The following is a 23,753-nucleotide window of genomic DNA, read 5'->3' on the forward strand; positions in this document are numbered from 1 at the left end:
GATTGACCCGGGGCCCGTTCGTGGCCCGCAGCTCCCGGCGGCGGCCGCGGAGGGGCTCCCGTGGGCAGCCATCTGCCAGCAGCAGGTTACCCCGGAGTGACACCCCCACCGCCCAATCCCCTCGCGCAGCAGCACAAAGGCCCTGCGAGTGTGCAAGGGCTGCACGGCGGGGAGGGGGCCCCGGGCTGGGGGGGGAGCCAATGGCACGGCTGGGGGAGGGGCGGCGGAGGGGGAGTAGCTTGCAGGGGAGTGGGTTTCGCTGGAGTTGGTGGGGGAGGACCGAGCAGTGTAAAGGGAAGCGCTGCGGAGCCGAGCCATGGAGAGCAGCAGCCTCCAGTGTGCAAGGTACCGGGGGGCGGGGGGTACCCCCTGCCCAGACACGCCGGGGTTAGCCCGTGAGGCGCCCGAGGCGGGGCGATCTGGGGGCCCGGGGCCTAGTGGTGTGGGGGGGAGATGCACGGGCTGCAGCCGGGCTGGGCTGGCTCGATACAGCCCCTGCCCCCCCCGGGGGGGGTCTTGGGAACTGCAGAGTCAGCAAGATCCCAAGCAGGGGCGTATTTACTATGGGGCACGGGGCGGGCAGTCCTTCCCCCCCCTGGATTTTTCATAGGTCTCTATGCTCCCCCCCCCGGCTATGCAGAGATAAGATAATCACCTGTAAGGTTCTTAAGGCTGCCCCCCCCGCAGGAATTTGTCTGAAATGACACCCCGCTTTGCAGTGTCCCCCCCCGCCCCCCAGTTCTGTTTGGAGTGGGGCAGTAGTCACAAGCGCCCCCTCTCCCGGCTTGCATTGAGTTCTCTGGCTGCTTTCGGGGGGAGCGGTTGAGGGGGGGCGAGTCTTTGCAGACGAGGTTGATTGCGAGTGGGGGAGGGGCGATGACTTGATAATGCCAAAGTTTGGCTCCTTGTGACGTCAGCGGGTGAATTTCCCCCAGGGGAGTGTATGTGGCGGGGAGGGGTTTAGGGGGGTTATAGTTTCGGGGGGGGGGGGGGAGCAGGGATGCACCCAGCTGAGCAGAAGCTACAGCTGTGCCACGGCTAATCGGCTAATATGGGGCGGGGGGGGAGAGAATGGGCTGGAAGACCCCCCCCATCTCATCTCCAGGGCCAAGCTCTGCTTCTGTAGCCAAGGCATGAGGAGGGAGTGAGTGTAAGCAGATTCCCCCCCCCCCCCATACACACTCTCCTTGTTTGCAATCTTGCCCTGAGCCTCTCCCTGAGCTGCCCCCACTGGAGTAATCAGGATTTGGGGTGCTGTGTGCGGAGGGGTGGGTAAGAGAAATGCAGCCCACCCCGCCCTCCCCGAGAGCCTTGTGGACAGGTGTCTGATCACAGCAGGGACCTCTCTGGTGCCAGGGTTGTGCCAGGCGGGGGCTGCATCTAGACACGCTTGTGCTGAACCTGGGGCTGAGTTTTGCTAGACTTTTAAACCCTGCTGGTTTCCAGGCAGTGCCCCGTGGGCGGGGGCCAAAATCTACCTGAGCTGCTCTTGGTGTCCGATTCCTTCAGAGACAGGGGAGTTTGGGCCCAGATCAGAACTTTCCCTAGAGCTGGGGGAGGAGGGCTGGTACTGGAAGGGGTTAGGTGAGCAGTTTGGCCTTGAATGGACACTCCCTCCAGCAAAGGTGTGGCTTACCTCCCTGAGGTTGATCCCAACCAGGAGATGGCTCTGGGAGCTTTACTCTGCCTGGGATTCTTACCCCCCGCTCATCACCGTCCTGTATGAGCACTTGGATCAGAACCGCTGGGGGTGGGGCGAGTGGGTTGGGTCTCGGGGGCTGGGTGTCCAGTTTCCTCGCTGTTATAGGAACGGGGCCGGAGGGTGTGAGATTGGTGTGAGGATCGGAGCTCTCCCTGGATCTCTGGGGCGGGGATTGTGTCCTGGGACTGTCTCCACTGCTTACGGAGATGAGAGCAGGTCTGGGGCTCGAGTGGTGGGCGGCCAGCTCCGAAGTTTGCCTTCCAGCCACCCCGACATTTAAGGAACAAAGTTATCCGAGAGCGGCTGTCGGGCCGGAGGTGCTGGGCTGTGCTGGGAGCGGGCTGAGCGCCAGGTGGGTGTGTCAGATTGTTGTTTCTTTGGGATCAGAGGCCACCGTCACAGTTTTTCCTGGCCCTTTGGGGTAAAGGGGCCTTGATGCCAATGGAGCAGGGCCAGTCAACGCCAGCTGGGGATCTGTCCCCTTCTGAAATCCTGCTGGTGTCTCTGTAACCCTTTCCAGTGTTTGGGGCACACAAGAAACCCCTGCCCTGCCTGGTGCGGGGAATGACTGTGGCTGCAGCAGAAATCCAGAAGCCCCGTGTGCCAATCTCCTCCCTGCTGCCCCCTCTTGGCCAGGGTGGGGATCTCAGCCTCCCCAGCCCCTCATGGGTCCCTGCAGCCTGTGGGCCCGTGAAAGGGATTTCCCAGCCCTGGGATTGAAGGTCGAGGTGACACGCTGTGCCCAAGCTGCACTTGGGTATCCCACCCCCTGCTCCTGCAGCTGGCACACTTGTCTGCCACCAGGATGCTCCCCTGTCCATCTCTGCGCCGCGCCCCGTCGCGGCTGGCAGATATTTCCTTGGTGCCCTCTTCTCCCCCTACCCTGCCATGTGGTTGGTCCAAGGGATGCCCCTTGCCCGCAGTGCTCTCCTGGGTCGCTGTGGCACTCCCAGAACTGGGCGTGTATCCCTTGGGGCACAGCTCCCTCCTCCCCTCAAGGGTGCCCTCGCCTGGCACCAAGCCTGGTCCAGCCCAGGCAGCTGACTCTTTCCCTCCTGGGTTCCTCCCCAGCGTAGCACGGCTGTCCGGCTGCCCACGGGTGCTTCATGGGGGGGTGGGGTGCAGGGGGAGCGCGCCACGTGTGTGTGTGTACATCACATGTTCCAGCCCGGTGCCAAGCCGTGACGTGGGGGGGGGAGGAGCTGCGCCCTCTGGTGCCATACGGAGCAGCCAAGTCCTGCTGATCGGGGCGGCGCTGATCCGGGGCTGGTGGCGGTGGTTGGCGGCAGGCGCTGGCATTCGGGGCCGGCGGGGCGACTCGGTGGGATGCTGGCATGGCAGCCACACGGAAGCGGCACCTGTGGGGTGAGTCAGCACCCCTCACGTATCTCACCAGCATCTTCCTTCCTTCTCCTCCCTCCTGCCTTCCTTTTTCCACCCATCCTCTGCCTTTTCTCCTCTGTCCTCTCTGTCTCGCTCACGCGCTCTCTCCTGTCCCTCCTACCCCACTCATGGCCCTCTGGAGCCCCCCAGCTTCGCTGTTTAGCTGGGTCCCAGCCTGGCGTCAGCAGGTAAATTTCTGCCAGCTGAGCTGGGCTTGTGCTGCTGCCCTGGCTGGACCGAAGCAGGTGGCATTCTCTGAGCCCAGCTCGGTCAGGGGGTGGCTGGGAGGGGGCAGGGCATGATCCGGCGGGAAGTGGGGAGCTGTGTAGCAAGGATGATCAAGAAGCAAGTTCAGAGGGGTGATCTCCTGCCGCCCCTTGGCACACATCTGGGGTGCTGTGGGCACCATGCGTGAGGTCCTGCTCCCCCCCCACCTATGGCTGTGCCCAGCTCCAGCCTGGGAAGCCATCCAGATGGCATGTCACTCGAGAGGCACCTTATTCTTCTGGGTCTTATCTCTGCTTGGCAGGGTAGGTGGGTGAGTGAGGTCTAGTGTTTAGAGCAGGGGGAACTGGGTGTCAGGACACCTGGGTTCTCTCCCCAGCTCTGGGAGGGGAGTGGGGTCTAGCGGTTAGAGCAGGGGGAATATGGGTTCTATTCTCGACTCTGGGACTTTGGGCCAGTTCCCATCCCCCGTCTGTGCCGCTGTTCCCACTTCTGCAGAACCTCCGGCTTCCTAGCGGAAAGGTTAACGGGATCGTGTTACTGTGGGTGCGCAGGGCTGTCTGCGGGAGTGACCAGCAGGGGACGGGATTGGGGGTGGAAGTATTGCTGCTCAGCCCCTGGGTGGGTGGGGGTGTGTGTGTGTGTGTGTGTTCTTCGAGCTCTTTGTGACCCTCTGATGGAAGGTGCTTTTCCTTATTCAGTGTCATTGCTCCTATCTTACAGCTGGGGAACCAGAAGTGGGAGGGAACGCACCCGAGATCACCCAGTGAGGGATAGAACCCCAGAGTCCTGACGCCCGGCCCTCCTGTTCCAGCCATGAGACCCCACTCTTTTCCCTGATCTGAGGATAGAACCCGGGAGTCCTGACTCTCAGCCTCCTCCTACTCTAACCACTAGACCCTACTCTCATCTGGGGATAGAGCCCAGGAGTCCAGCCTCCTAACCCTGTATTTATTGCCAAGGCCGTCCCTGCAGTCCTGAGCCCAGAGAGCTGGAGACCTTGGTGTAACGGGCACTAAGACGTGCCCATGGTTGTTCTGGGTCCCTTTTCTGCATGAATCCCCGAGTCTGGTAGGACACGTCTATGACTGTGGGGCAGCCGGGTCCTCTCTTGACCCCCTCTCCTTTCACACAGCTGGAGGGTGGGTGACGTTTCCATGAACTTCCAGCATGGTGCCCGGCTGGGCCCAGCTCCCAGTTAGGCCTGGGGGCAGGGAGTTTGGTGGGGGTCAGTGAGGTTGGCAGGTAGAAGCAGTGGAGGAGGGTGGACAGGTCACTTGCGGGGGGGAGGGGGAGGCTGGGTCAGCAGCCCAGAATCCTGCACCCTTTGCCACCTGCCCAGTTCTGTCCCTGGAGCCCAGCAGAGGTGCAAGGGAAGTCACTTGGGGTGAGGGGGGGGGTCTCTGGGAGGTTACATGGCTCCTGCTCCCCCTCAGTTCTGTCCTTGGTTACCCTGGGTTACTCTCCTGCCAGTTTGTCTCTCCCCACCCCACACACTTCTGTCCCATGTCAGAGCCCAGCCCCTCTCCATACCCTGTCCTCTGTGTCCCACAGCAGGTCCCCATCACCTGCTCAATGTGTGCCCCATAACCCAGCGGGGAGGAGGTGCGTGGGTTCCCTCCAGCTCAGCAAAGGGGTTTGACCCCTCCCCTCGGGCAAACTCCCTCGCCCTGTCTGGTCCCTGCCCCCAAATCCCCCTGTCGCTGCCTTGGAGCGGGGCCGTGGTTCGGGGAGAGCTGATGGGGGAGGGCAATGGCGGGCTCGGGCACAGCCCTGATGCCCTATGGCAGCACCCTGTTCCGGGCCAAAATTAGCCGGGCCCTGGGAGCAGCAAACAGGAAAAGGACTGGCCTGGCCGCTGCCTCCCCCTCCCCTCGCCCGGCTCACGTAGGCGGGAGAGGGGCCTCTGGGCTGCCTGCCAAGGGCAGTGGTGTGAGGGGGCAAGCGGGGGCTAGCACTCCTCCGCTCCCCCCCACACACACACATCGGTGCTCTCTGTGGATGGCCGGACCCCTCTCCCTCCAGGGAAGGGGTTAACCTCCCCCCCCAGAGTATGACTCCCCGTCACTCAGGCAATCCCCCACACTTCCCAGGATTAGCTCAGCTCTGCCCAGCCACATTTCCCTACCGGAGGGTGGGTAAAGGGCACCCCTCCGACTATGGGGGGAGCTGTGCCATGGGCGGGACTTGCCCAAGGTCACAGAGCGGAAAGAACCTAGGAGTCCTGACTGCCAGCCCCCTCCCTGCTGTAACCACTAGACCTTACTCCCGCCTTATCTGAGACAGAGGTGGGGCAACCCGGACACACTGGGTGCCCTGAGCAGCGAATGGCTGAGTAGCAAATTCCGAGTTCAGTTGCTTTTAAATGAAAACAACAGCTAGAGGTCCAGCGATGGGGAAGGGAAAGGAAAATATATCCAGGGGGCCGTGAGCTGGGTTTGGGATCCAGAAAGCACTGACTCTGGTTCTGGTTCTGGAGGCTGCTCAGTTCTGATTCTAGTTTGGCTTGGATCTAGTTTTGATCTGGATCTGTGTCTGCTTCGGCTCTGATTCTGGTTTGCCTCGGATCTTGTTTTGAGCTGGGGCTAGTTCTGACCCAGTTCTGTGCTGGCTCGGTTCATTCATTCCCACGCAGTGTTCTTGGCTCCGTTGGCTGGGCTGTGGAATCGTGCCGAGGAAAGATTGTGTTGCCTGCCAGCGTCGGCTGGCTGTCCCTCCCGCTGCCGGCAGCGCCAGGATGCAGCAACGTGGCCTGTGGCCATCCAGGCTTATGCTGTTGGGTCGGCACCCATGCACGGGGCTGGGTGTCGGCTCTTTGATGGGGGATTGGTCATTCAGTAGGGGTGCTCTCCCAGTGCAGCCAGTGCCTGTCCCCGTGCAGTGCTAGGGGGTGCTGTGCTGCAGGGAGTTGGGCCGGGGTTCAGTAGGGGGCACTTTCCCCTCACAGTCAGTGCTGGCCTCAGTGCCCCAGCACGTCTCTTCCTCTCCTAAGCACGTTGTTGTGAAGTTCCAGCTGCCGAGCCCCAGCCCAGAGGTGGCTGCATTTCAGAGTTGGGTGAGGGATCCTTGTACCAACCAGTCCTTAAAATGCGGTGCGTGTGTGTGTACCACTGCACAGCTGTGTGTCATAGGTCCCATACTGCTCCCAGCTGATGGGGATTCTCCATTCTCATTTGGAGCAGGGGAAAAGGGTCTGTCCCTTGCTGTGGCTGGAGTTGATGTGCCCTTTGCCAGGGCGGGTGGGGGTTTCCTAGGGCACCACCTCCCTCCTTCCACTCTTGCTGGTGGGGGCCGGGGCAGTCCTCTCCATCCTTCCCTACTGCCCCCAACCCTTTTTGGTGGATGGGAGGGGGCTGGGCAGGTGCGGAGGGGAATTGAGGGCTGGGAAGGGGGTGGTGCCAGCCCCTTGCTGGATGAGCGAGGGCAGTGGGGCTTAACACCCCTTAGCCCTTGGGAAGCTCAGATACAGGGCCCCCTCCCTTCCCCCCTGCACTGCGTCCCCTTGGGTAGGGCAGCAGGGACAGAACGTTCCCAGCCCAGAGGGGCTGGGGGCTCAGGCTTTTTGTCCGCTCAGGGGTAGATGGGGCAGGTAGGTGAAAGGGGGTCCTGGGAATCCCCCCTCCCAGGCATTTCTAAGAGACCAAGCAGGCTGGGTGAGGGGACCCCTGCCCAGGGGTCTATTGTTTGGAGTGGAGGCAGGCTAGGGAATAGGCTGTAGGGGCCAGTCCCACCCCAGCGGGTGGCTGTAGACTGTAAGGGGAGGGGAGGATTTTGCCCTGGAGGGTGGGGCTGTTTGGAAGGGACCTGCTGGGTGTGGAGGGAGGATTGGTTAGCAGAGTGGCTGGGCTGGAGGCTGACAGCTTCCCCCCCCCCCCCCCCCGCCCTTCCCGCAGCTCCAGGCAGCCAGACCTGGCACCCAGCCCGGTGTGCAGAACACGGTGTCCTGGACAGGCTGCCAAGTGCACGTGCGGACACGGCATGCAGGAGGGCGGGGGGGAGTGGACTAGAGGGGAGGGGGGCTCTGCTGTGGGGGGAGAGGAGCTGTGATTTATGGAGTCTGTGCTGTGGGGGGGGAGGTGTGATATGGGGGTCTCTGCCATGAGGGGGAAGGGAGGAGGGGTGATTTGAGGGGGTCTGTGCTGTGATGGGGAAGGGAGGCATGATTTTGAGATCTGGGGTACCCTCTGGGGAGCAGGTGCCCTCTTATTGGGAGTGAAGGACCCATGTGGGGAGGTGTGGGGCAGAGGTGCTGTATTTCATGGGCAGATGATGGAGAAGTAGGTTAACTCGCTGCTCTGGGGAAGCTCACGGCTCCGGGTCCCACACTGGGTGCCGGGCAGAGCACTGCTCTGGGGAAGCTCACAGCTCCAGCATTCAGGGTGTGAAATTGAGGGGCACACGCATTTTGGGGGAGGGTGTCCTGGCCTCTGAGCTGTCTGTTCCATGGGGCTGGGCCACCTGCTGTCACATGCTCGGTGAGCTGTCAGAACATAACATGGGTGGAGGAGGGAATGTGCCCGGACACCTCCCCCACACAAGCTTCATCTGGGGCAGGTGTCCGGGCACTGCTGTGAGGAAGCCCGCAGCCACACATCTTGATTTCTCCCGCCCTCGCACACGCTTGCTCTGGGACAGACATCAGGGCACCGCTGTGAGGAAGCTCGCAGCCGCGCCTCCCTCCCCGCCCCCTCTCGTGCAACAGCCTTCCCAGGGCTTCCTTGGCATCCCCCCCCGCAGTACCTGTTGGACAGAGAACTCTGCATCTTGGGGTATGAGTGAGCGGCTCCCTGCAATGGCAGGGCTTGGTGTGTAGGTGCTGTCCTGCCCCACGCTGACCCCCAGATTCTAGCCCCCTTCCATGGCTCTGACTTTTCCCCACTGGAGCATCCCCAGCTGGGGGCAAGCTCTCTCCCCCCCACTACTGTGCCAAGTTCCGACCTCTGCCCACAGCTGGTCCCAAGCCCCACTCCCGCGGTACGTCGCTGGCGGCTAAGACGCGGATCCCTCTGGCAAAGCCCCACGTTTTCCCCAGGCGCCCGGCTCCCAGGGTGGGGTGGGAAGTGGGCAAAGGGCCAAGGACAGAGGCAGAACAGGCTGTTCTCTCACGGCCGGAGAGTAGGGGGGAGCTTGGCAGCTGGGCCTGGTGGATTGTGGGAGGGTCCGGCCAGAGGAGGGTGAGCCAGGCTTGAGGGGGTGCCAGGCTGATGCTGGGGGCGCAGAGACGGGGGATGATTTGGGTAGGAGCTGGGGAGTGGGGGGGGGCTGGTATTGGGATATTGGGGTGGGCAGCAGGTACCATGATATTTGGGAATATGGGGTGGGGAGCAGGCACTGGGATATTGAGGGGTGCTGGGGTGGGGAGTGGGAAGGGGCACTGGGTTATTGGAGGCACAGGAGTGAGGAGTGGACAGGGCTGTGGGATATTGGGGGGTACAGGGATGGGGAGTGGGCAGGGGGCACTGGGATATTGGGGGGTGCTGGGATGGGGAGTAGGAAGGGGGTGGTGGGATATTGGAGTGCAGGGGTGAGGAGTGGACGGGGCTGTGGGATATTGGGGGTACAAAGGTGGGAAGTGGGCAGGGAGCACTGGGATATTGGGGGTACAGAGGTGGGCACTGGGATATGGGGGGCGCTGGGATATTGTGAGGGGGGAATGGTCCTAGTCTCTTTCCTATGCATAGTTGGCTTAGACTCCCCTCCCCTCATCACACACTGCCCCCCTCCCCTCGAGGTTCCCCCACATCTCCCTTTGCCCCTTCCCCCGTTCCCCACCCCTAATATTAATGTCTGTCGGGACCCGGCTCTGAGCAATCCTGCAGCTGCTGAGGGGTGGTAAGTGTTGGGGGCTTTCTGGTTGCGGGGGAGTGTGCCTGTGCAGGGGGCTGCCCTGGCCCCCTGCCCTGTCCCCCTTGTCCCACAGGGATATTCTGAGGGGTCCTGGGAGAAGCTGGGTGAACAGGGCTTGGGGTGACCCTGTTTGGTTGAGTACAGTCAGGGGTGAGGGGAGCCATGTCTGGCATGTGTGGATGGGGGGGCTAGTGGGGTCAGAGCATGGAGCCTTCCAGCCCCTCCCAAAATCAAACCAGTCAGCAGTACAGCTGGAAATAGAATCCAGGAATCCTGGCTCCCAGCCCTCTGCTCTAACCACTAGACCCCATCCCCTCCCAGCGCTGGGGATAGAACCAAGGTGTCAAGCTTTGCTCTGGGGCCTGGTGTGTGTGTGTGTACTGCCCTGGTGGCCGGGGGGGGGGGAGGATGTGCATCCCCCTGGAGCAGGTGCCCTGACCTGGTGCCGTGTCCCCCCCCTCCTTGGCAGCCAGTCTACGACGGAGCTGCGCAAAGAGAAGTCGCGGGACGCGGCGCGATGCCGCCGGAGCAAGGAGACGGAGGTGTTCTACCAGCTGGCCCACACCCTGCCCTTCGCCCGGGGGGTCAGCGCCCACCTGGACAAGGCCTCCATCATGCGCCTCACCATCAGCTACCTGCGGATGCACAAACTCATCACCTCGGGTGAGGCCCCCTCCCCACCTTTGGGTGCCAGGACATTCCCGGCTCCCTGCTGGCGCTCGGACGGGTGAGGGGCGGCGGCAGCTCTGCCTGCTCCCAGCAGCCGGGTGGGCTCCATGGGATCGCAGGCTTCAGGGCGCCGGTGGGGTTGGGGTCAGGAAGGGGATCCTGTCCCCTCCAGGCATCGTGGAGGAGACTCGGCTGACGCGGAGGCAACTGGGATTGGCCATTGCTGGGCACGGGCTGGAGGGGCCCATGGGTCTGAGCTGGTGTGGGGGAAGTGAGAGAGATACCAGGCTGGGTGGGCTCCTGATGGAGGGCAGCAAGGGCCTGTTATCACTGGGGGAGGGTTGTGGGGCAGACTGGAACCTGCCCCTCCCTTCGTTAGAGCTCTGCCCCGGGGTAGGGGCCCCGCCCTGACCCTGTGCTTGTGGCCGGCAGAGGAGTGGCGTGGGCAGCCGGAGCAGGTGGACGCCTGTTACCTGAAGGCCCTGGATGGTTTCGTCATGGTGCTGACGGAGGAGGGCGACATGGCTTACCTGTCGGAGAATGTCAGCAAGCACCTGGGGCTGACCCAGGTGAGTGTGTGTGCCCTCCGCCCCCGCTGGCAGGGAGCAGGGCTGGGGGCTCCATCCTCAGCCCCACTCTGGGATCCCCTCTTCGGCCCCCGCTGTGTGTGTGAGGGGGAATGGGAAAGAGTGCCGGGGAGTGTTTTAAGGGGGGGGGATTTTAATCCATCAGCTGGTCGCCCTGCTCCGGTAGGCAGGGACCAGGGGGCTGCGAGGGAGGTGTGTGTGTGGGGGGGCAGGTCTGGCATAGTGTGACTCCCCCCCGCAACACTGGCGGTGATTTTTTTCCCCCCACGCTTCCTCTCCCCCCTCCCCCTCCGCTAAGCTGGAGCTGATTGGACACAGCATCTTCGATTTCATCCACCCCTGTGACCAGGAGGAGCTGCAGGACGTGCTGAGCCCCCGGCAGGGTGAGTGCCCCCCCCCCACAGGGTGAGTGCTCCCCCAGACCCCTCTGCCTCCCTTCAGGATCCCCCCGCAGGGTGAGTGCTCCTTCCGCCTCCCTTCAGGATCCCCCCGCAGGGTGAGTGCCCCCCCCAACCTCCTGTGCAAGGTGAGTGCCCCCATGTCAGTGACCTCCCCCCATTATCCCATAGGCCCCCTGTCCAATCAGCTCCCCCATCTTGGAGCCCCACTCAGCAAGACCTGACCTCTCACCCCCACTGTCACACACAGCCCCTGTAACCGCCCCCACACTCACCCCACTCTTGTGACTACCCTCTCCCTCAGTCCCACAGCCTCCACTGCTCCTCCCTGCCCCGCAATCGCTTCCCCCCCACTCGGGCACCAGTCTCCCCTCCCACCACCTCCTGATGCTGCCCTGCCCTCTCCCCGCCGCAGGCTTCTCTAAAAAGGAGGTGATGACGGAGCGCAGCTTCTCCTTGCGCATGAAGAGCACCCTGACCAGCAGGGGGCGCACCGTCAACCTCAAGTCGGCCACCTGGAAGGTGAGTGGGGTAGGGGAGATGTCTGGAACCGGGAGGGGTCTAGAACAGCTGGGGGAGGGGAGAGATGGAACTGGGTTCTGGATCAGTCCAGAGCGCCATGAAATTCTGCTCTAGAACAGTAGTGGAAGGGTTGCTATGGAAACAGTATTGGGAGTGGCTGTGAAAACGGGGTTCTGAGGCAGTACCCAGGTGTTACGGAAATGGGGTTCTAGAACAGGGGTGGGCGGTCGGCATGGATATGTGGTTCTGGGACAGTGGTTGGTCACTATGGAAACAGGGTTCCAGAACAGTTGTAGGTAGGTCGCTGTAGAAATGGGGTTCTAGAGCCGCGCTAGGGTGAGACAAGAATGGGGGCTGAGGAGGTTGGCATGGATACAGGCTTCTGGAACAGTAGGGGATGGGCCACCATGGAAACAAGGTTCTGGAACAGCTGCAGGTGGGTCACCATGGAAATGTTCTAGAAGAGAAATGGGGGGTTGCTACCATAACAGGGTTCTAGAGCAGCAGCAGAGGACTTGCTGGGGGATGGTGGTTTTGGATCAATGGTGGGCAGGTTCCCATGGAGACGGGATTCTAGACCCCATCAACGTGGTGTCCCAAGGCGGAGCCTTGTGAGAGTTGGGGGTGGAGTCTGGAGCAGGAGGGCTCTGACTGGCCCCCCTCTCCCCCCCAGGTGCTGCATTGTGCCGGCCACATGCGGTCCTACACGCCGGCACGGGAGGGCCCGGAGGAGGCAGAGGGGGGGTATGCGGAGCCCCCGCTGCGCTGCCTGGTGCTGATCTGCGAGGCCATCCCCCACCCCGCCAACATTGAGACCCCCCTGGACAGCAGCACCTTCCTCAGCCAGCACAGCATGGACATGAAATTCACCTACTGTGACGAGAGGTGAGGGGGCGTGGCCACTGGGGGCCCCGCCCTCACACTTCCCTCCCCTACCCCACGAGGGACCCAGCTCTCCTGCTGTCCCATCCCATCCTTGCACCCCATGAGAGACCCTGCCCTCATCCTTGCCCCACAGGGGGCCCCGTCCTCATGAGGGGCCCCTCCCTCCCCCCGTGATTTCCCCTCCCCCGCCCCCATGCAGAACCTTTTTCTCCTCCCCATCCCCACTGCTTCCCCTGCCCCACCTCTATGAGGGCTCAGCCCTGCCCCCAGGGACCCTCCCCTTTCTCCACCTTGACCTCACAAGGGACTCCTACCCCACCCCCACCACTTCCCCGACTCACCCCCACAAGGGCACAACTCCACCCCTGGGAGCCTCTGACCCACCCCTGCTGCTTCCCCCTCCCCCACCTTGCTCTCCTGGGGGAGGGTTTTTTTCCCTGGGGTCCCCTCTCTTCACCCCATGCTGCTCTTTGGCCCTCCCAAGGGTCCCCTCTGCTCCTCTCTGTCCATCCTCCCCCCCCACAGGGCACCCTCCTTTCTGCCCCTCGCAGCCCCCTACTCCAAGTCCCCTCCTCCCCCAGCACGCTGATGCTGCAATGGCTTTGGGGGTGACAGCTGTTCCAGGATACTGGGGCACCACCCCTGTGCTGGGGGAACCCCTGGCCTGATGTTGTGGGTGGGGGATTACTCAGCGCTACGTGGGATCCAGCCATGGTGGCGGGAGGGGGTTGATACGGGAGTAGGGGAGGAGTGTCTCACTGACTGCACTCCCACCCCCTCCCTGGTCTCCCGGGCAGGATCGCGGAGGTGGCGGGGTACACGCCCGATGAGCTGCTGGGCTGCTCCATCTACGAGTACATCCACGCCCTGGACTCCGACGCCGTCAGCAAGAGCATCCACACCTGTAAGTAACTCCCAGCCTCCCCCTCCCCCACTTCGGTGCCCCTGCAATGGAAGAGAGAGCCCCGGATCCCCCTCCCCTGCTGCAGCTAAAGGAGAATCCCCATTAGCTGCGAGCAGTACTGGGGCTATGACACATGGCCGAGCAGTTCCCATTGCATCCAGCAGGAGGTGAAAGCACACCTCCTAGCCAGTGCATTATATGGGAGAAGGTGTGCCAGATCCAACTAGTGGCCCTCTAGCTTGGGGCACAGCCCCCTCAGTCAGACCACGGCCCATCCAGCCTGGTTTCCCCCACCCAGTCAGTGCAAGAGCCTCCTTCCCTACAGCTCCCCATCTCTCGCCAACCATTTGACCATGCCGTCTCTCTCAGTCCGTCTGTCCTTCCTTTCTCTCTCTCTCTCTCTGTTTGTCCTGTCCCATCTCTCTCTCCCGCCCGTACTGTCCCTCTCTCCTGTCTTGTCCTCTCTCTCCTGTGTCTCCCATCTAGAGTGACCAGATGTCCCGATAAAATTGGGACTGTCCCGACTGAGTAGTTTGTCCCGCGTCCCGACCAGAGTACGGTCACGATGCCATTTGTCCCAATATTTTGTTTCCTGGTCTTCGGCGGCAGTTCGGCAGAGAATCCTTCAGTCGCGGACGGTCTTCGGCGGTATTTCAGCATCGGGTGCTTCTGTCTTTGGCGGCCAGGTTTATTACCCGCCACCGAAATACTGCGGAAGACCATCTGTGACTGAAGGGCTCTCCGCCGAACTCCTGGACGGGTGAGCGTAAAATATTTTCCCCTTAACATCTGGTCACCCTACTCCCGTCCCATCTTGTCTCGTCCTGTCCTGTCTTGTCTCGTCTCTCTTGACCCATCCTGTCTCATCCCATTTCTCTCTGTCCCGTCCCCTCCCCTCCCGTCTCGCTCCTGTCCTGTCTTTCTCTCCGTCTCTCTCTCTCTGTCCAGTGTCTCCCTGCGGGTGGCTCTGACCCCTCCGCTCCTCCCCGCAGTGCTGAGCAAAGGGCAGGCGGTGACGGGCCAGTACCGTTTCCTGGCCAAGAGCGGGGGCTACCTGTGGGCCCAAACACAGGCCACCGTTATCTCCAACAGCAAGAACTCTCAGCCCGAGAGCGTTGTCTGCGTCCACTTCGTCCTCAGGTGGGAGGGGCTGGGATGTCGGGGGGGGGGAGCATCTGTTGGGTGGGGTTGTGTCCCAGGGTCCCCCCAGAGACGTGCAGCAGCTCTGAGGAGAGCAGGGTTATGGCCCACCCAGCATCAGGCCACTTTTGCTCTGTGTGGCCCCCGCTGGCTTGGCCCAGGGTGAGGGGCTGACCCCAGGGACCAGATGGGCTCAACTCAGTGGGGAGAGGGGTGCAGGAACCAGCTCGGAGTGGGGGGGTGCTCGGCTTGGTTGGGATAGGGGTGACACTGAGCCCCGCTCGGTCCGTATTCCCTGGTTGTGCTGGCGGGAGCTGAGCTGTAACAAACCTGCGGTTACCAGGGGCTTCCTGGCCATCTTGTGGCTGGTGCTTTGTGGCCACTCGGCTTCCCCCAGACAGAACCCAGATTGCCTTACACCAGCAGAACTGAAGGAGAATCCCCATCAGCTGCTGACAGTATAGGGGCTATGACACACAGCAGAACACCTCCGACTGTGTCCTGCAGCACTGGAACTGGTGTGAGCTGCTGGACCCTGACACCTTTGTCTTCCCCTCCTCACTTTTGCCCCTGACCCCGTTTCCTTTGCAGCCAGGTGGAGGAGACGGGCATGGTTCTGTCGCTGGAGCAGACCGAACGCCAGGGTGAGGGGCGGCGCCTGCCACCGGAGCCTAACCCTGCCCACCAGGCCAACGGGAGCCCTGAGGAACTGGAGCCAGACACCGGGGAGACCATCCTCAACCTCAGCTTCGGTACGGAGCATGGGGAACGGGAGCCAGTCGTGGTCACTGGGAAGGGGAGCAGTGTGGCTCCAGTTAGTTCCTGAGGGGAGTGGGGTATGGGGTGGGTGTGCTGGGTCTCTGGGATGCCGGGGGAGTGAGCCATGTGGAGTAGTGGGGGTGGGGTATGGGGTGGGGGGATTGGTCGGGTATGGGATGAGGTGTCAGTGGCGTTTCTGGCAGAAGAGAGAGGGTGCAGGGCGAGGTGCTGGGAGAGTGGGGAGCGGGACATTGGAAGTGGTGGTGGGTGGCAGAGGTGGGGCATGAGGCAGGGCGTTGAGGGATAGTGAGGGCAAGGTGGCAGAGGTGGGCAGAGGGGCAGCAGTGGGGTATGGGGCAGGGTGTCAAGGGACGGTGGGGTGCGAGGTGGGGGTCTGGTAAGGAGCCTGCTGTGGAGCATTGGTGTAGGGTGTTTGAGGGTCTCTGGGTGCTGGGGCAGGGTGGAGGGGGCTGAGGGCATGAGGGCCAGCAGAGGTGGGGTGCGGGGCAGGGTGGCAGGGGCAGTGAGGGCGGGGCACGGTACGGGTTGTTTAGGGGTCTCTGGGTGCTGGGGCAGGGTGTCTGTGGCGGTGTGGGCAGGGTGACAGAGGTGGGGCATGGTACGGGGTGTTTAGGGGTCTCTGGGTGCTGGGGCAGGGTGGAGGAGGCCAGGGGCTGCGGGGCAGGGTGTCTGTGGCGGTGAGGGCAGAGTGACAGAGGTGGGGCATGGTGCAGGGTGATTTTAGGGGTCTCTGCATGCCGGGTGGTTGTGAGGGCCGGCAGATGTGGGGCAGGGTGTCTGTGGCGGTGACAGAGGTGGGGCGTGGGGTCTATGGCGGTGAGGTTGGGGTGACAGAGGTGGGGCACGGTGTGAGGTGTTTGGGGGAGGCCGGGCCGGGGGCCGGGAGGGGCACCGCTCAGAGAACAGGGTGCCGGTCACCCCAGTGACCCTCCGCTCCCCCCAGAGCGGCACGGCCCCCGGCTCTTGGCCTTCCTGCGCCCGGCCCACGTGAGCGAGGTGGAGCTGCAGCGTGACCCGCGCCGGTTCTGCAGCCCCGACCTGCAGCGGCTGCTGGGACCCATCTTCGACCCACCTGGAGCCCGCGCCAACAGGGAGGGGGCCCCGCGGGCACGGTCCTCCCCTCGCCCCCCGAAGGCCGGCGGGCCACCCCAGGACTCTGCCAAGAGCACCGCCCCGGTAAGGAGCCTGCTGCAGGGCAACAAGGGGGCTGGGCTAGTGTGGGGGGAAGGGGGGGGCTCACGAATGGGGGGAGGGGCTGCATCACATCCCAGGAACAGAGGATGTGTCTGAGGCTTGTGGGGGGGAATGAGGGGCAGTGGCTGTGCTTCTAGGGGGCAGCAGGGGTGATGGGAGTGGGGTTTTCAGGAATAGGGGGTGACGGGAACAGCGAGGGGCAAAGGGGACAGTAGGGGGACTGTGTCAGTGGGGGACTAGGAGGGGAAGTGGGGAGGAGGGATGGGGGGCAGGGAACTGTGTCTATGGGGGCTGCAGGGGGTCTGTCGAGTAGAGTGGGGGGAAGTGGGGGTGGGGCTGCATCGCTGGGGTGCAGTGGGCATGGGGGAGGGGCTGAGAGGGCTGCAGGAAAGGGGGCAGAGGCCGGGATGGGGGTGGGGGCTGTGTTGATGGGGGGAGGGGCTGGGGGAGTGCAGGATGGGGACCGAGGTTGCATTGTCGGGGGCCAGGTGCTGTGAAGAGGGGGCTGCCAGCTGTCCTGTGCTCCCAGCCCTCCAGCCGTGTTCCCATTCTCCCCCCAGGCCGAGCTGCTCTTTGACATGGAGAACGTGCAGAAGCTCTTCGCCTCCACCCAGGAGGCTGTGGAGACGGTGCTGCAGGTACTTGGGGGTGGGCACGCCCCCTATTGCCGAGGTCTTTGTTTCCCTGGGGCTCCCAGTCCCTGCTCCCGCACCCCACAGGCAGACAGCTCCCCAACTGGACACAGCCAGGAAGTCGCCTCTGAGAGTCAAACCCAGTTACTGACTCCTGGATCCACGCGTAATCCCACCCCAGTCCTTATATAAGCAGTCCCTGTGCCTTGCCCCAGAGGTGGCTGCATCTTGGTGCTGGGCAAGGAGTCCCTGCTGCTGCTAATACCACACTCCCCCTGCAGGATTACGAAGCGCTCGACCTGGAGATGCTGGCTCCGTACATCTCGATGGACGATGATTTCCAGCTCAGTAGCACCGACCAGCCCCCCTGGCTGGCCGAGAAGCGGGGTGATCCTGCCGTGGCCAGGGGAACAGGCCCCCCGCTGCCATCTGCCTCGCCCCCACCGCGTCCTCGCTCCAGCAGCTTCCATGGGGTGTCTGCCCGCGAACCCGACCTGCCCGGCCTTCCCCGCTGGGGCAGCGAGACCAGCCTGAGCCAGCCCCGGTCCCTCCAGCCCCCAGAGGAGGAGCCCATGGAGCTGGAAGGGCCTGGGTCACCACCAACAGCACCCCCAGGAGACAGCCGCAGGGATCACCCTGCCTCACACCTGGGGGCTAGGAAGAGGTGAGAGGGTGGGGCAAAGGGGACAGGGTGACCAGGAACCACAGGGGCCATGAACCTAGTATCCCCCCATCTCTGCCACCCCAGATCAGACCCATGTGCCCATGTGGCCTGGCACTCCCCCCCCCCCATCCAAATTTTAACTAGTAAATTCCTACAGCAGGCAGTCCCACAGGTAAATGCTTTGCTTCCGTTTGGTCCCTGTGAGGTTTGTCTGCCTTGTAGCTGCCCTGCCCTGGGTCCTCCTTGTTCCTGTGCCAGGAGTGAGATGGGCAGGGAGGGCCCGTCTGGCCAGCTCAGTGCCAGCCAGCTCCTTACTTGCCCTGCTCGCCCCCACCCCCCAGGGCCTTGGAGCTGAACCTGGAGGAGGAAGGAGCCGACTTCCTGGAGGCAGCCCCCCTGAAGCGTGCCCACGGCTCCGAACCCGATGGCTTCCTGTTGCCCTCCCTCAACCTGGTACGTCTGGCACCCTGGCAGCGATGACTGGCCTGAGAGATTCAGGGACATGGGGCAGAAGGGGTGGGGGGCAGGCCAGGGGTATCAGGGAAAGGATGGGGGAAGGGGTCAGGTTGGGGGGCTTGGGAAGGGGGCCAGCTGGGGGAATGGGAAGGGTGGAGGTAGAGTGGGGTTAGTCTGGGTGGGGGGGTAGCCTATGGGAATTGGGGAGATGGGGCTGGGTGATCCCCTGTCTTCTCAGCTGCACTACTCTTCCTTCCCTCCCCCCCCCCCCGCCCCCAGGGTTTCCTGCTGAGTGTGGAGGAGGGGCTGGACGCCGGGGTTCCCCGGGGCGGCATGGTGCTAGGTCGGAAGCTGCTGGCCCTAGAGGAACCAATGGGTGAGTGCTGCACGGCGTAGGGGCGGGGCTCAGTCTGAGTCACGATGGGGGAAGCTGGGGCATCCTTGGGGGGTAGGGCAGCAGATCCGACCACCCACAGCCCATCTTGTCCCCCCAGGAGGCACCTCGCTGCAGATTCTGCCCCAGGATGGGTTTCCTTCCTGAGCCCCCACCGGGGAGCCACTCCTGCCCCGATGTGGGAGGGGAGGGACCTGCTGCCCTAGGTAAGGTCGCAGCAGACACTGCTCCCAGCGGGAACTGGCCTGGCCCCCTGCCTCTGGGGCTATGGGAGAATCAACCGTAACAGTAGAGGGCATTCACAGGCGAGCAATTCTGGCTGCATCCAGCAGAGGGCAGCAGCACACTTACTGGCTCTCTCCTTGCACCCCTTGGCTGGCACGCCTTGTTTAGCCTGCCTTGTTAACCAGCGGAACTCCCTGCCACATGAGATTAATTCCTCCCTCCTTTTTTTTCCCCTGTCCTCTCCTAACCACCCCCCATCCCATTATCTTTCACACCCTGCACCCCGCGCCCTCCAGCCCTGCTGAGTGACATGCTGCCCTTCGTGGTGGATGGTCCAGCGCTCTCCCAGCTGGCCCTGTACGACGGTGAGGATGAGGCCTTGGAGCAGAGCGGCGGGCACTTCCAGCCGGGCGAAGAGCTCCTGGGGGAGCTGGACCAGGCCACCTGATGGGTCGGGCTCTCGCCCGACCCTCCCACTCCGCAGATGGGACAAATGGAACCAAACCCGACCCCAGTCCGTTCCAGGGTGAGGCACCTGCCTCTCCCTGCCATCCCCCCACCAGCAACACTCACCTGCTCGCCTTCCCCTACGGGGCCCAGAGAATGCTACCTACCTCAGCCCTGCCCCTGCCCCCCCAACCGGGCATTCTGTTCCTTAGGCCTCCCTCCCCCTGAAATATTGGGGTGTGTCAGGGAGGGGAGCTCACCAGCCCTGCCCTGGGGTGTGAGGAGAGGCAAATCTCCCTTTAATGCTGGCTGCCCCTTAATGGTGCTGGGGGAAATCTGTCCCCTAGGGGTGACACTGGGATTGCAATAGAAGCCAACCAAATGGGGGAGGGGGCAGTCCCCCCCCCCCCCCGTGCTCTGGAGCCATGTCTGGATGAGGGAGCCAGGCTGTCATGCTGGCTGGATCTTGGCCCCAATTGGGGCAGACCCCAATAGAGGGATGTTGACGGGGCTGGTGATGGGGTACGGACAGTCCCCCTCATCCTTCCTGCTCTGGGAAGGGTGCAGGGTGGGGTCCCTTCCTTCAGTGCGGTCGAGGGGAGTCGAGATTTGCTCTCCCTATGTTCCGCTCACCTCACCAGACCCCCACATCTTTCCCTGCCCTATCTGGGACCACCCTGGGGGGTTGGGGTTGCTCATACTCCCCTTCCCCAGTCCTTACCTAGAATCCTCCTGGTGCCTCTTGCCACATTTACCTCAGCAACGCCGTCTCCTCTTGCCCCCCGTGGGGGGAGGAGCACAATGGGGGGCCCAAGGGACGACACCCCATCAATCGCCAACTGGCAGCTGTTTTTCCCCCTGGCAGAATTTGGCCCTAGGACCCCAAATCTCTCCATTTTTTTTAGTGGCCAAAACGGTGGCCACTCGGGATTGTGTTTCCAAACCAGTTTCCCCATCTGAGCCTCATGGCCCTGAATGGTCATTTTCCAGCTGGCGGCTCCCACAGTCTGTAGCCACAGCCCCCTCGCTCTGCCTAAGAGGGGACCCCATTTTCCGGGGGCGGTCCTGGAATGAGGGTGATCCATCCTGCACCAGGTGTGTTCCTTTGGCTTTCCAGGATGTTCTGGCAAAGGGGGGGTGTTATTTCATAAGGGGGGGCAGAGAATTCTATTTTCAAAAGGGTTATTTTTAAGCTTTGTTTCTGGTTGATCTGGGAGCAAGGGACTCTCCAGCCGCCTTCTAGCGTCCGAGTCCAGGCTCGGATCCAATTCTGCTCATGCTGACTCCCCTGCCCGCTTTGAACAATTTTTTTAGTCACAATGGGATGTTTTCCTAAAAGCTCTGCTCTGGTTCAAACAGGGCTGAATCGATCAGACTAGAACAGTGGTTTTCAACCCGTGGGCCGCATGCCCCTAGGGGGTCTGCAGCCTGATTCTCAGAGGAGTCTGCATCTCCATTTGAAATGTTTTTAAGAGTCTGTCACAGGTTGGAAACCGCGGGCCCAGCTGATCGCAGCAGCCCCGCCTGGCCTTATGAATGTGTCAGGTTGGGTTTTTACTGGTAGCGTTCTACTGGTCCAATCTCGAATGTGGATGCAATTATACTTGGATTAAGTTAAACCCGTGAAGCATATTCTCCTTGGTATACAGGATAAGCCCTAGGGGGTGTTGTACTGCATTCATTACACCAGTGTAGTTAAGGTGGAGTAATTATTGTGTGACATAAACCTCTGTTTCCCTGCCTAATCAGTTCCACTTCTCCAGCCCTTGGGTCGCCGGGGGGGGGGGGGAAAATTGAACTAGACTTATATTTAAAGTCCATTTTCACTGATCCCCTTTTCAAAGCCACTTAGCGGGAAAGTTCCACCATGATTTGAATTCTTTGAACAAAAGTTGGGGAGAACGAAAGTTGTGGGGGGTTTTATTGGTGTTTTTTTTTTTTTCCTTTACCAAACCCAGATGTGAGGACTTGCTTCAGTGGAAAATCTCTTGTTTGGTATTAAATTGGATTTACAGGAATGGTGGCAGCGGTGGGACAGGGGACGATGCTTCCACCCTGGGTCCTTGTGCCACCACTTGCGCTAGTGCAGAGCCTACGCTCCCAGCTGGGCTCGCAGGGCACTGGGGTTGATGGTTGCACAAGGCGCAATTCAAGCCCCATTTTGTTTTCCTTAATGGCAGTGGGTTTTGTTTTTCCTTTTCCCACAGATGTTCCGTTTAAGCAATGATGGACATGCCTCCTCTACCTCCCCCTTCCTACCGTATTTCCCTGCGAGGCCTACCCCGCCCCCCAGAGTTATCTTTCCCGATGCCAGTTGCCGGGAAGTAGGGTTGCCAATTTTGATTGGACGTGTTCCTGGAGCTTTGATCACTTGACATAATCTTTAAAGATTCATCTTGAATTCCTGGAGACCCCAGGACAATCCCAGATGGTTGGCAACCCTAGCGGGAAGTGGGGTGAGGGAGGGGAAAGAGAGGGCTGAGCCAAGCCCTGCGTGAGGCGCCATGTTTCAATACCGACTGTTAATCGCGTTGCGAACGCAACACACCCACCCACCCACACGCACAATCTGTAGACGGGCTCCGCCCACCCAGGCAGCTGTTCAGAGCCGCACATGGCCACGCGCACAGACCGACGGCCTTCTCCGAGCCTGGAGGAGGACGTGCCAAGGGCTGGGGGGTGAGCAGGGCCATGTGCCCCTTTCTCCGGCCGCGGCCCTGCCCCGCCCTTCCAGCACCGGCATTTTTGGTTTTATTTCGTTGATTTCATTTTCCAAGACTGTGGTGCTCATTTTTACTTCTTGTCCTTTGTTATTATTGTAGGGTTAGCGTTTTCCTTCTTGTCGGGTTGTTACGCGCACACACCCCACCCCCCCTCAAAGCCTGGTGACTCCCCCAGCCAGCCCCACCGTTGGGGGTGTCTGATGCCGCCTTCCCACCTACCTCTTTGATTACTTCCCCATTAGCAACCTGCCTGGTACATGGCAATGGGGATCCAAGTTAGCCCTCCAATATCCCTGGGGTCTTTACCCTACCCCATGGCAGCTAGTCCACACCGGGGCAACCCTCTTTCAGGAGCACCCCGTTTTTAATTAGGGGGGATTAGAAGTACTATGACTTGGGTCCCCTCTTTCCCTCCTGTAATGGGGGGGGGGAATCTGGGGGAGATGGTGGAGCAGGGGGATACCCCAGTAGAACTTGGAACCCCCCTGCATTGTTGTGCATTAGAGCTGAGCAATTTCTTCGGCGGGGGCAGAGCTCTTGGCCTTGTGTATCTTGGCTCCTTGCAGCCCCACCCCAAACTTTGTCTCCCCCCTCTGAGCCAGGAAGCCCAGGGTTTAACAGCCTGGAGCTGGGGCAATGTCCGATTCGGATCTTGCTGACCCCTTGGGAATCAGGAGCGACCTCACTGAAGTCTATGGATGTTAATCAGGAATGACTCCAGTGAGGTGCTGGAAGATCAGGATCGGGTCACCCAGAGGAGGGATTTCTGGCAAAGGAGGTGAGGGGGGCAGCCCCCGGGGGGGGGGGTTGGCGCCAGGCTTTGAGGGGGGGTGTATTTTTTTCTATTGTCTCCTGTTCCCGTGTGCGGCTGGTTTCTTTTGGGGCCGGACTGTCCTCCGGCGCCCTCTGGACCTATCACTGTTGTGAGACATAAACACCTCTGGTAACAAACCTCGGCTCGCCTGGTCATTGGCTGCAGGACCAAGCCGGGGGTGGGGGGGATCTGATCTGGGGGTCAGGAGAACCCCCCTGGGCCAAGCCCACTAGGAAAGGGGAGCTCTAGGAGCCTACAGGCTGAGGCTGCCAGACACCTCTGTTCTCGGCTGGCTTTCTTACAAAATCAATCTGGGGAGAACTTGGCACCTGGAGGTGCCTCATTGCGATGGCTCTAACCACGAGACATCACTCCCCTCCCACAGCTGGGGAGAGAACCCAGGAGACCTGGCTCCTAGCATCCACTGCTCTAATCACTCAACCTCAGTCTCAGAGCTGGGGATAGAACCCAGGAGTCCTTGCTCCCAGCCCCGCTGCTCTAACCAATGGACCCCACTTCCCTCCCAGTGCTGGGGAGAGAACCTTGGAGTCCTGGCTCCCAGCCCTCCCCGCTCTAACTCACCAACAGTCTGACAGAAGCCCTAGTCTGGACAAATTGCCCCTCAGAAGTAAGGCGGTGAGGGGGCATGGCCTTGGGACCAGAGCTAAGGCACGGAGGAGCTCTGTTACTACCCTGCTATGGGACCTGCAGTTGGTCCTCTCCCCTCTCTGTGCCTCAGTTCCTCTCCCCCCATGCCTGCCCAATGACTTGGGTACATCTGACCTGCCTCCTAGGAGGAGGGTGGGAGTCAGCTGTGCGGTCTGTGGGTTCATGCCCTCCCAAGTGTCTGCGCACTGCACTGCGGACACGAACCCAGGGAGTACGGGGGGAACCCGGAACTGGCTGCCTGTGCCTGCCAAAGTACTGCCGGCGGGGGCAAAACCCCTCCTCCTCCCTGCCGCTTTACCATAGAGCCCCCTGGTATGCCATGGGCTCCACGGCCAAGGCCCTGGCCCAGCTGGCCAGAGAGGAGCAGCTGGCTGGAGCTGCACAGGTGCAGTCTTACCCTGGGGCGAGGGATGCGGTGCTAATAGGGGGCACTGGGGAGTGGTATGGTGAAGGGTCAGCCAAGCTCAGCCTCCCCCTCTGTCCCCCACAGTTA

At 61.9% G+C, this 23,753-nt stretch overlaps 1 protein-coding gene across 5 annotated transcripts; it reads left to right on the plus strand.

Annotated features, from left to right (window-relative positions):
* Nucleotides 1–273: 273 nt before the first annotated feature.
* HIF3A (hypoxia inducible factor 3 subunit alpha) lies at nucleotides 274–22,697 on the plus strand. Of its 5 annotated transcripts, none has more exons than XM_050928444.1 (15): nucleotides 274–345; nucleotides 9,627–9,820; nucleotides 10,259–10,395; nucleotides 10,712–10,796; nucleotides 11,227–11,333; nucleotides 12,007–12,218; nucleotides 13,016–13,122; nucleotides 14,115–14,262; nucleotides 14,854–15,014; nucleotides 15,986–16,218; nucleotides 16,797–16,874; nucleotides 17,150–17,532; nucleotides 17,874–17,985; nucleotides 18,268–18,364; nucleotides 18,904–22,696. In XM_050928444.1, exons 1-15 carry the CDS (start codon nucleotides 317–319, stop codon nucleotides 19,053–19,055), a joined length of 2,235 nt encoding a protein of 744 aa, XP_050784401.1. In that variant the 5' UTR covers nucleotides 274–316; the 3' UTR covers nucleotides 19,056–22,696. The 5 variants fall into 5 exon arrangements, with proteins under 5 accessions (XP_050784401.1, XP_050784400.1, XP_050784404.1 ...); XM_050928443.1 differs by lacking the exon at nucleotides 274–345 and adding an exon at nucleotides 1,909–2,054 and having other exon boundaries at nucleotides 18,904–22,697; XM_050928447.1 differs by lacking the exon at nucleotides 274–345 and adding an exon at nucleotides 2,938–3,067.
* Nucleotides 22,698–23,753: the final 1,056 nt, after the last annotated feature.

The sequence above is a fragment of the Gopherus flavomarginatus genome, chromosome 18, assembly GCF_025201925.1.
Source record: "Gopherus flavomarginatus isolate rGopFla2 chromosome 18, rGopFla2.mat.asm, whole genome shotgun sequence".
In the NCBI taxonomy this organism is placed as follows: Eukaryota; Metazoa; Chordata; order Testudines; family Testudinidae; genus Gopherus; species Gopherus flavomarginatus.

Bases quoted from the DNA above. Each gene is read 5' to 3' on its own strand.
- HIF3A (XM_050928443.1), top strand. From the start codon at position 1,909: ATGAGAGCAGGTCTGGGGCTCGAGTGGTGGGCGGCCAGCTCCGAAGTT. The intron at 2,055-9,626 runs GTGGGTGTGTCA...CCTCCTTGGCAG, and splicing joins GGGAGCGGGCTGAGCGCCAG to CCAGTCTACGACGGAGCTGC. The intron at 17,986-18,267 runs GTACGTCTGGCA...CCCCGCCCCCAG, and splicing joins TGTTGCCCTCCCTCAACCTG to GGTTTCCTGCTGAGTGTGGA.